The 11,993-nt window shown below is 39.8% G+C and overlaps 1 protein-coding gene across 5 annotated transcripts in view; it reads right to left on the bottom strand.

Annotated features, from left to right (window-relative positions):
- The window catches only part of Ppn (proteoglycan-like sulfated glycoprotein papilin), a 35,232-nt gene extending 23,846 nt beyond the window's left edge, over positions 1 to 11,386 (bottom strand). For 3 of the 5 annotated variants that reach the window (XM_090154103.1, XM_090154102.1, XM_090154101.1), the window contains exon 1: positions 11,032 to 11,383. In XM_090154103.1, coding sequence (XP_090010229.1) covers positions 11,032 to 11,051 — 20 coding nt within the window. In that variant the 5' untranslated portion in view covers positions 11,052 to 11,383. Of the gene's footprint in view, positions 1 to 11,031 lie in introns of all 5 variants that reach the window. The other 2 variants (XM_090154105.1, XM_090154104.1) reach the window with 2 other exon arrangements.
- Positions 11,387 to 11,993: the final 607 nt, after the last annotated feature.

Raw genomic sequence — 11,993 nt, forward strand, 5'->3', positions numbered from 1 at the left:
AGTGCTTGTTGAAATAATGGAAACTTTTAACCTGTACGGTACGCAACAAGTGTTTCCTTTTAACCAGGTAGCTTTTTATTGGCGTATTAAGGCTTAAAAAAAACACGATGTTCGGTTTATAGGTGAAAAGTTTCAAATATTTCAACAAGCAGTAACTTGCTGGTCCTGGCTCTCGGATATTTTACTTCGTAGCTATTTCCTTGAAGATGTTTTATTTAAGCGCCTATTGACTTCACATGTCAATTAGTTGACTTAGGCCTGTGTGGTTCCTTATTATTATTATTATTATTCCAAAAAAATCCTAGTTTACTGCCAAATTTCGAGCTTACGATAATTGTTTTCTGTGAATTTAAAGACCTGGCAACGCTGTCAGACTGCCGAAGTAGAAATAAATGCATTCTTGGTATCAATAATTCATTTGGAATTGTCGTCAGTAAACGAAAGCGAAAATAGAGCCGTGAAAAAAAGGAACGTGTGTGGGTTTTTCGGAAGGAGGACAGTGACACCTTCAATGTGGCATTGACATTATTATTAGGGAGACCACGCGAGGACTGGGACGTCTCTGTCTCTTTATTGTGGCAGCGGCGCAGCCGGAGAAAAGACGATTACGCGGCTGCTTTTATTAGAAAGACTAGACTCTGTTATGGAAAAGAGAAGAGCGCGGCAAAACACTCCGTCTGAAAAGGCGGGGGTGGGATTCAACTGTTCTTTTGGCGCTTAAAAGCTACTAATTTGGGATTGAGGCGAGGGGGTGTCTGACTTATTAACTGTCGCGAGCATTCTGGAAAAAGGCCGTTTCCGGAGGTGCCACCGTCGAATAATAAATTGTTTTACTACAAATGACACCAACGTGTCTGCTGTCTTTTATAATCACGTACGGTTTATCTTATTCTTTACTGTTGGAAACTGAGCTCATGGTGTTTAAGAGCGTGCCCGGGCCCATTTTAAACAATTACGGGCCAGAAGAGAGGCGTTATTGTTGGAGATACGAGCCCCCCTCTTTCGTCGGGCCGGAAGATATTCGTTACGTAGATATCTGAGATTAAACTTAACCATTAAGTTTATTTTTCGTCCTGGGCAAAAAGCAAACTGCCCCATTAACTTTTTTAAATATTGATAATAATAGGAAGTGAATAAAGAAAACCATATAAATTAGACTGATATATTTAGTGTAGACTACAAACTTATTTCATTAGTCAGTGTGTCAGAATTTATAGCCCGGTGTACCTAGTAACAGAGACCATACCACCGGAGGCCTATCATCATAGTGCCCCACGCCAGCGTCCACCAAGCCCGGACAGGTGACAAATCCAGAATGGGTAGCAGAACCCTACTACGCAAGCCACTCAACCCAGCAGAAGGTGCAGCAATGGGTGGACCAATCCCCACTTCGCACACAGCAGTGGGATTAAGAATGGACGTGAGTCCGACTTTAGATGAAAGGTTTTTCCATATTTGTAATAGCACGGCCAACTTTGATCACGCGTTGTTCGAGCTACAGCGGCCAACACATTCGTCGAAATTCCGCGAGCAAGGATTTTCTCCCTATTAACTGTACTATAACGTGTAGGAGTTTGGCTTCAATGTAAAAGCTATTCTAAAAATAATAATCCGCTAGGGGCGCTCACGTCATACACATCTTTTGCTCATAGGTTAACACAGAAACGTCAACGAATGAGATGGCCGCTGTAGCGCGAGAGATCAAAGTTGGCCGTGGTAATAGCAATGGAAAACATTTGTGTGTGATAGTAAATCATTGTATGACTAGATAGACACGGACTTTAGCGGCCAGTTTGATTGTTTCAGATTCTGAATTTAATCAGTCATTTAAAGTAATTGCCCAAAATCTAATAAGGATTTTGCGACCGAAACGAATCTAGTTTCGGTATATTTGTTGTAACATTTTTACTCCTTCAATCGGTGTAATAGAAAACGGCAGATTGGTCTAATAACGCGTCCCACCATGGACTAATTATAGTACTTCGTACGAAGTACTATAATTAGTCCATGGTCCCACTGGTTGATCTCGGGCGCTCCGAGATGGCTCGATTTTCGATTTTAAGTTCCAAGTTCCACTGGGAAATCGAGGGCAGGTCTCGCAGAGATTCGTGCGTTCCACTGGCGATCGCGATCTAGCAGCGAGCGTTCGAAGTTGATCCGAAATTTTGGCAGATCAACAAATTGCGAGCATTTTTTATGCGCGAAATATCGGCTGCTAGAGACAGAAATTACATGTTATTGGAGTATTCTTCTGACAGCGCTGATGAAGAATTGGAAGCTATAGCATTAGAATATTATGTACCGACCATAACTAGACCCAAAATTACTAATTATGTAAATGATGTGGTTATGAATTATGATGATAACGATTGAGGTAAGTAGTTAAGCCTGGTCTTTGTACTACCGCCATTTTAACTCCACAGGAAGGTTGATTAAAATTTCCACTGTAAAATATATCACTGGCGCTCCAAGAAAGTCGGAGGTAGATTTATGACGTCAGATACCAATTTTAGAGCGCTCTGAGGTCTTACCAGTGGAACGCGGTATATATCATAGTCCAGCTGCTATATAAATTCGTCTGTTTTTCCAAGTTTGCCAGTTTGAGTAACATTATCGCCATCTATCGGTTCCAAATATTTAAAACTGAATAAGGCAGTGCGTAAATAAAATTATAGCGTTTTCCATTTGATTCCTTGAGATTGCCTCCAAATCTGTCTCTGGCGTCAAAGATGTCGCCCCAATCGATTAGAGTAAAACCTAAAATGGAACATTTCATTATAATATTCCCGCGTTTTGTTGTTTTTCGTCTGTTAGTAATTTGAATTTTCACGTTTTGGTCTGCTATTTTGTGAAAAAATTTGAAAGGAACACGCAAAAATTTGCTCCGATCTCGATCTCGATCCGTTGATCTATCGAAATTGGCAGATAGGTTTGGGCGATCTTTGAGCGCCCGAGAGCGGGAAATGGTACACGTGAAACTTGATCGTAGCAGATCCAAACACGCAAATAGAACACGTGAAACTTGATCGGAGCAGATCCGAGCCTGAAATGGAACACGTGAAACTTGATCGGAGCAGATCCGAGCGTGAAATGGAACCCGTGAAACTTGATCGGAGCAGATCCGAGCGTGAAATGGAACACGTGAAACTTTATCGGAGCAGATCCGAGCGTGAAATGGAACACACGAAACTTTATCGTAGCAGATCCGAGCGTGAAATGGAACACACGAAACTTGATCGGAGAAGATCCGAGCGTGAAATGGAACACGTGAAACTTGATCGGAGCAGATCCGAGCGTGAAATGGAACACGTGAAAATTGATCGGAGCAGATCCGAGCGTGAAATGGAACACGTGAAACTTGATCGGAGCAGATCCGAGCGTGAAATGGAACACGTGAAACTTGATCGGAGCAGATCCGAGCGTGAAATGGAACACGTGAAACTTTATCGGAGCAGATCCGAGCGTGAAATGGAACACGTGAAACTTTATCGGAGCAGATCCGAGCGTGAAATGGAACACGTGAAACTTGATCGGAGAAGATCCGAGCTCGCAAATGGAAAATGAAATTTTGATCAGAGCGATTTAGAGCGTTCGAGAGCAGTCAAATAGAAAACGCTATTAAACTCGCACTAAAGTTCCACCTTGTCAATTGCGATAAAATAAAAGCGCGTGTTAAAACTAATGAAGTTGACTGTATTTGTGGTATTTTAAAATACCTTTACATTATTGAAACTGGCGAATCAGCTTAGCTAATACCACAAAATTTCAATTTTACGAATTATTCGTCAGAATGCTTATGTTAACCTGTGACGTCATCTTGGAAAATATCTTTACTCTCTTTGCTCAACAATAATTTCCCCGGAGAAGCGAAAAATTAACGCCTAAAGTTAGCGATCTCTTGGATGAAATAGTGTCACGATAAATCGCAAGCAGAAGAAATTTACCTATAAAATGTGTGCGAAGGTTGGGTTTATAATCTCCGCAGTCAAATATTCTTAGGTACATGAGTTCATTATTATTAATACTAGCCAGAATATATTTGTTTCTAGCGGGGGATATGGCGATGTTAATGTTTGGCGTTGCACCCAATCGCCTCGAAAAGTAAACTCCTTCGTTTTCTGCCTGGGGGGGGGGGGGGGGGGGGGATCCGACCATGATACCCACCATAAGTGATTATTACCAGAAGAAAATAGGGGGAAGTACGCTTCTAGTCTAGTCAGCTTTGGAAAGGCGTTCGGTTGGCGGGAAATCGCGGATGAATACATCGTTTAAAAAATCAATTTTTCTTCTCAAAGCTACAGATACGTACTTCCTCTATTTTCTTCTGTTACTATTTATTATTAATTGTGACACTTCCTATTCTTCACATGCAAATATTTTACTGAAAAGACAGATTGCATAACGGGCTTCATCACAGTTTTGCGTCCGCTTGCTAACGCGTCACACGTAGCCTTTGACAGGGGAAATTTTCTTCTGGTGAGGACGTCATTTCGTTACTAGCTCTCTGTAAAATATTCCCCAAAGTGACAAATTATGTACCCTTGTATCGTCTCAAGTAAGTCATATATAAACACGTTCTTCATACTACTTAGGAATGTCATGTAGAAGTAAAAAGAGTGGTACATTTTTTAGTCTAATTTTGACGCGTTAAGTAGCTTGGAAATACGATTTTTAGGTTATTTATTTTTTCCGCTTCTGACATATTCCATACGTCGAGAGTCGGATTTCTCTCACGGTTGGGGGTATTCATTGAGATCAGCGGGAAGGTCCCGGCTTCTGACTGAGGGGACTCCTTCCTTTTGAACGGAACACTTTCCATCCCGCTCCCTATTGGATAGAGTTCAACAAAATTTGACCCCATAGAAATGTCATAATAGAGCTTATGATCTAAACGATCCATTTTCATTGTGTTACAAATACATCGAAAAAGGGAGAATTCTTTCGTTCCACCCGAAACCTGTTTTTTACAATACATATAATATCAAGAATGCATTCGGGTTAGCAGAGAATACTAAGCGGCAACTATAAGCCTCGGGTTTCATGATTCCCCGAAGATATTCTTCGCCTACACGGACAGAGAGCCTGCGATCATACCGGAGTGTCCCCCCCCCTTAGGGGGAAGATTACACGGGGTAAGGTGGAAGGGCGTGGTTATCTTCCAGGGTATCACGTATTCTCATTCTTGATTTTATTCCGACATTTACCTGAGAGCCTCCCTTCGCGAACCCATCCATCCTTCGGCAGGAAATTAAAAAAAAAACTTCAAAGGAAAGCGACATTTCGTCGCTAATTTTTTTCCCTTTAATTTTATCTTGTTCGTATTTCATTTTCTTGGCACCTTTGGGTGTCTTTTAGATCAATTAAGATTGGCACATCTTCGTGGTTTAACGAGCGATGGTAATTTCTAACCGGTTTACACCCATATATTTTTAAATTTTATTGAATAAAAAAATCCAGAGCCTCCGAGATAAAGATAATAATAATAATAAAAAAAAACCTGTCAAAATTTGCCAGTCACCCCTCCTATATTCTACATGATATCTCCTTCGCCTTTGAAAGAAAAATTACTGTCGTAAGTTTCTCTTCAAAGAATGCTACGCCCAATATGCAAATGTTACTTCTTTTCTTATTATAAGTTATGTTTTATACTTTTTTCATGCTTTAAAATTGGGTGTGTAGGGAATTTTATTTGGTAATTTTCCTCCCATAGATGAAAAGTTAAAGGCGGTATTTCCTATTGTAATTGAGAATTTATAATAACACTCATTTCATCCCAGAGGAGGGGTTCTCGAGTATGCAGAATTACTAGAGCACCAATTTTGTACCCTATGGTATCCAAGCACAAAGTGTTACCATCGAACAATTAACCTTTTCAGTTACGTAGCGGCCAACGCTAGAGGTTCATAAGCTGTTGGATTTTAATCTGGTAAACGGATGATTGGTCCATAATTAAAAGGGATAATATAGCTAAATCCTAAACAAATTTGAAGAAATTTAAAAACTTACTAATAACTCGTACCGATAGGTCTTCGAGCAACGCGAAACTCGGATCAAATAGATCTTCGAGTAATAAACTAAATAAAAAAAAATAAAATAGCCAGAAATTCCAACGGTAGACCGGTTTCGTTCTATTTGGAACTCATCAGTACCGTGCGGGAAATCTGGCTGGCGACTATCAAATCGAAAAGAGAAACTAAGCCTAAACATTAAAAATTTCAAAACGCGTTGCATATAGCAACGGAAAGCCGAAAAGGGGGGAGTATGGTGGAGTCCATAGGTGGTTTCTTCTAACTAAACGGATGATTGGTCTCGTTTAAAGCGCAAACCGTCTGCTAAACTGAAAAATATAATTTCCTTACTTTTTAAAGGGGCATACAATAATTTGAAAAATTCACTAAAAAATCTTTTCCCTATAACGGTCATAAATACGGACCCCAATCTGTAAATGGTCAGGATTAAGCGGATATTATCGGCCCCCTCTGGTGTCCGTGACGAAATTGGCCCCATATCAATCCCAATTCTTCGCGAACCTTTATACGTGTATAGAAGCGTGGAAAGATTTTGAACCAAACTATAAACTGTCACAAATGCCTCGAAGATCCCGGATCAAATATTTCGCCGACCGGTCCTCTAAATAATTTTTAATTGAATTTAATATCTACTCTTCCCCTCGAATTAAAGGTATAATTTGTTTCCGTGAACGGTCAGGTTGGATTGGGCGGCAAATCGGCATCTGTGAAGGCGCCTGAAACGGGAGAGAAAAACGTGCGAAACCTAATTTGTGTTCCTCCCCCCTTTCGGCTTTGATGCATAATTATTCAATTATTATCGGAGGGGCCCCCGACGGCTACCCCGGGCTGACCTTTCGATACGACTTCTTACATTGTGAGCAGGACTCCACGATTTTCCGTTCTCCCTCAACCAGTTTTATTTTTACACCTCCGAATCCTTCGTTTTATTTACACCGAAATTTAGCGAATACTTGCCTACAGGGATGAGACACCATCGTCACTATACTTTGTCGCCAAATTTTATTTTACGATTCATAAATATTGTCACGAAAGCTTATCGATAGGGTAAAAAGTGGTTAAGCTTCCTTCTTTAAAGTTGAATCCCTAAAATTCAATAATTTTAGTTAGGAAGTGTACCATAATTCTATTTAGGAAGTGTACCATAAGTCTAGTTAGGAAGTGTACCATAATTATGGTACAATTCAATAATTCTAGTTAGGAATTGTATCATAATTCTAGTTAGGATATTTCAATAATTCTGGTTAGGAAGGGTACCATAATTATGGTACAATTCAATAATTCTAGTTAGGAATTGTACCATAATTATGGTACAATTCAATAATTATAGTTAGGAAGTGTACCATAATTATGGTACAATTCAATAATTCTATTTAGGAATTCGGAACGTACCATAATTTAACCAGTGCACCACATGGTTCGCCTGTTTGCAAAAATTTTAACAGACCGTACCATATTTTCCATAATTCTGGTAGGACTTACCACATTGTCAATAATTTTCGAACCCACTATCATTTTGCACTCAAGTTCAGCCCAAAAAGATTATTAGTCGGCTTTGTTTAAATTAAATCTAGACGTCGACATAGGCAATTTTTGGTGGTTTGATCTTTAAAATTAACTTTTAATTTTTAAAAACTCGACAAATTCTCGAAGCAAGCCCACATAATGCCAATGAAATAATTTGGCCAAGAAATCAATAATTTGAGAATTTAGCATAGTGCCTAGGACGTACCAATACAAAAATACGGCACTATTTTTTCTTACGAAACGTATTTTTATTATTATTTTTCAAATTAAAGGGCCACGCCGTCGTTTGAATTTGAGCTGTTTCACGCGCTAGTTTTCAGAATGGGATTGGTCGTATTTGCTACCCCACGTGCTAAATTCGCACCGAATTTTTCAAACGCCGGTGTGGCCCTTGAATAATATTATCAGGATATGGAAATTAATACTTATTTCGTAAGATATATATTATATATTATATTATATTATCAAACAAAAGGTTATAAATATTTGCGTAAGTAACCAGAAAGGAAAACCCCCCATGCCGATTATTTCGTAATTCTTACGAAACCGAGCAGGGCTGTCGGAACAATGACATTCTTAGTGCGAGATTTATTTCTGTCTGTCTGACAGTTTGCGGTCGGTTTGATTGTGAATAGCGCAACCGTTGGCGACCACCAGGCAACGTGGCTAAACAAACCCACACCTGTGCTGGACCACCCGCGGTACCGCTAGAGAACTTTGTATCATCCTTGACGGTATTCGTTCGGTCCTTCTCTAAATCAGAGATTTTCAATTTACTATTTCGCGCATTAAAGAAATCTCAGTACCATTAAGCGCGATTAAATCTCTTCTCTTTCATGCTGTACGAAAAAAAACATAGTCGCCTCATCTCATTCACATTTTATTTGATTCTCTAACTTAGCTGCAGTCCCTTGTCTTGTTTTCTTTCATCTTTACAACTGGCAAAATCTCGTATTGCCAGAAGTGCATAATATATTTCGAAGGAGGTAAGTATCCATCTCTCTATAGTGTTATTTTTACTAATTTTAAACGTAGTAGGGACATTATCGAAAAATCGTCGGCTAAAACGCCTTGTGTTTAACGAAACTAGCTAATCCTAATTTCTGTTAAATGTGAAATTCGTTGATACACTATAAATATGGAAGTTCATACTACGCTTTAAGCCCAATATCGCCGCCTACCGACTGAGTTTTAAATCGAATGCGTGAAAGCTGTCTGCTCATTCAAAACTCTCTCGATATAAAAGCTGACGTTTCAGTTAACTAACATTCATATTCAAAAGACGTCTGCTATTTCTTCACACATTTTGTTGACAGGTATTAAAGTAGATGGCGCTATCTTTTCTAAGCTCGAAGCCTATTCAGCGAGCGACTTTTAATGCCATTATTCGAAGTGGCGGGGTTATATTGCTCAGTTCACAGGCTCTAGTTGATTTTTTCAAACTTGGTTTTGTAAGGAAATATAACTAATATAATAACTTTCCAGCATTATTACAAACTAAAATATGTCCTACAAATAAGTAGGCCTAAATATTAATAAGAAGTATAAATTTGGAGGAGTATTAGACGCGGTAAATGCTTAGTCGTGATGGGTTGTCCACATCCGCTTAGGGGACAATTTGCGCCCATTGAAAAGTGTCTAAAGTCTGTTTCATTTTGATGGCCGAGAGATATACTTATCTCGACAGAGTTATATTATATACTTTTGGCATAGCTAATATTTTAGGCAAAGAGGGGGGCCCCGGTCCGTTCTTGTTTTACAACACACTCGTCGAGATTAAATAATAAGAGAGGTGCCTCGTGACTCAATCCGTTTCCTTTTCACCTTGCACTCCGATTTGTAAACTTCGTTGTCGTAGGCCACTAGATATTTCTGATGCTATTCGTTTTGATGGAGATAAATGCTGCGGGGAAATAGAGTGGCTGCTAAAATCACCGTTGATTGACTGACGTATTTTACATATTTTTTCTTCCCGGAGGAGCAATGGGGGATTCCTCTATTCGCTATGTGTATACCGAAATGTTAAAACTGGGTCTGCTAGCGAGCTAGTAGGACCGCATTAACTAATTTGTTGTTAGGTTTAACAAAGATTTCGTCGAAAAAACTACAATCCGTGATATTTTTCAATCAGATAATTTTCTTAGACATGCCCAAGCGGACACGACATTTACCAGACGGTTCAGTCTGTATACTCCAGACTTTAATGCCTGTTGTACGGTATACTAAGACCGTGGTAAACCGTGGGTCAAATACCTCGGTTTCCAGATTTTCGTTGTTACGAGGACCTTAAAGCGAAAAGACTGTTGTTTCCTCCGAAATGAATCGTCAGAAAACTTGCGAGTCAAGTATAATCGCGATATCATCCAATTTACCCCAATCGTGGTATCGCGTTGGTGGTAAAGAAAATGCTTACTAGTATGAGTCGGTGAAACTATAACTAAATCAAATTCCTTTTATCCATTTTTTCTTGGCACCGAAACGAACTGAATACAGATCGCCATAAATATAAAAAATCAGACTATAAATATGGAATAAAAGACGACGTAATTCTGTTCGCGAGTTTTGTCGTTCATTCCAATTTATTAGCACGTTCTCCGTGTCTCGGAAGACGCGTTATTTGATTGAGAGTCTAGTTCTTCCGCCGTGGCCCGTATAAACCAAGGCCGTAATAATAACGGTGAGCGCGGAATATATTTCCCAAAGGAGAGATGTTGCGAATTCCTTTGAAAGGGCTATTAACCTTTCCATAAACAGTTTTTGTTCGACGTCTAACCCGCGAATCCAACGTCAAATGATCGTCCTTCGCGCATTCATCGCCCAGAATACTGAGAATAGAAGAAGCGCGAAATAGACCATTTTCGCGTCGACGTAACCCGTGCATTTTTGCCCGTAGTAAAAAGAAATACACCGGCAATATGGCGACCATGGTCAAAGGTAAAGACTCCCCGTGGAGTGAAAGTACTTTATAGGTCGTTTCGGAGGAAAATGCTCATTCAAGGGGCTGTAAAATACCGCTCTCGTTGGCTTTATCCACCCCACGCCCCGAAGATGAGCAGACACAATAATGGTAGGTGACCATCGCAACGCCCTAACGCCTCTCATCTATCTTCGCGAACCTTAGCCCCGGGTAAAGATGGATTCCCTTAAAAGTTGCGTTGACCCGCTGGAAATCGAAACCGCCTTCCTTTTGAAGTAGAATGAAATATTTATAACCCAAAGTTCAAAGCTACGGCTGGCCCCAAAATCTTCCAAAATTAATGATAGGGTTAGGGAAAATACTTTTTCGTAGAAATATTTTAGACCGTGTTTACAATTCGTTTCATTGTCTATATTGTCTTTTAGGGGTATGAAGATAATAATTGGATAAATAAATCACTATTTTGGGCTCTTAAATTAAAAAAAATATATTACGCAAATTACGATATATTAAAGTTATATTTTTATTTTTAAAACTTTAAAATAAACGATCACCAACCTGACATATCCGTTCCTCATGTTGACCAACTAAACGGCTACCACTGAAATTCTTCAAATATCATTTGAAGTTTTTATTAGAAATGATTTTTTTTTGTACACGAGCACCGTATCCGATCCACACAGTCAAGATGAATTTCAACGATAACGGGAGAAAACGAGTCTAATGGAACGGACGAAATATTAATTGATCTCTAACAGCGCTTTAAGAAAGCCGCCTGGCGAAGGACCTTTCTCTGTACTTCTCGAACGGGGGTTTCGTGGGACACCGTCTTCGAGGCGAACTAACTGGCCCAGTGCGCTCCCTACCCAGTCACTCTCTCCTCTCTCTCTTTTCGGCATCCACTGGCTGGAGCCTATTTCGCCCCTGCTCCTCATTTTTGCCCCCGTCTCTTCCAAACTGGGCTTTTTTATATTTTTCTTTCTGGGCAAAGAAATACCCCCCCCCCCTCCCGATCTCTCCATCTTGAAAAATCTCTTCGACCCACCCTTATTCGTATTTACATCCCTACTTTATTCTAGTTCTTCTAAAGATTCCTCAAGAAAAGTGTGTTCCATCCGCGCTTGCCCCCTTCCTTTTCGACTTTACGTAACCCGCTCCGGCCATTTCCCGCTTAAGAGCGCCTTCTGACAATAAGGAAGCGGGGGGGATGAACACCGATTTATCTCATCCAATCTTCTTTATTCCTTTCTCGATGTATCTTCTAATCCCGGTTAGACTAATTTTTGAAACTTTGGCGGTCCTAATTCGAGCCATTAGATAATTCTGAGTAAATGGCTCGCTTGGGATCTAAAGTTTCTCCGAAAAGCCGTTTCTTATAAGATCTTCAACGTAGTTAAGTACCCGTAATTGCAATTACGAGGTTCTCAATTTATCTAAGTATATATATCGAACAGACGCGCCTGTAAAAGTGTTTCAACTGTAACACTCTCTTGTACCATTAACGCTGCTGTTTTTTTTTG

The sequence above is a fragment of the Leiobunum rupestre genome, chromosome 7 (genome assembly GCF_980474605.1).
Source record: "Leiobunum rupestre chromosome 7, qqLeiRupe1.1.hap1, whole genome shotgun sequence".
Classification (NCBI taxonomy): Eukaryota; Metazoa; Arthropoda; class Arachnida; order Opiliones; family Sclerosomatidae; genus Leiobunum; species Leiobunum rupestre.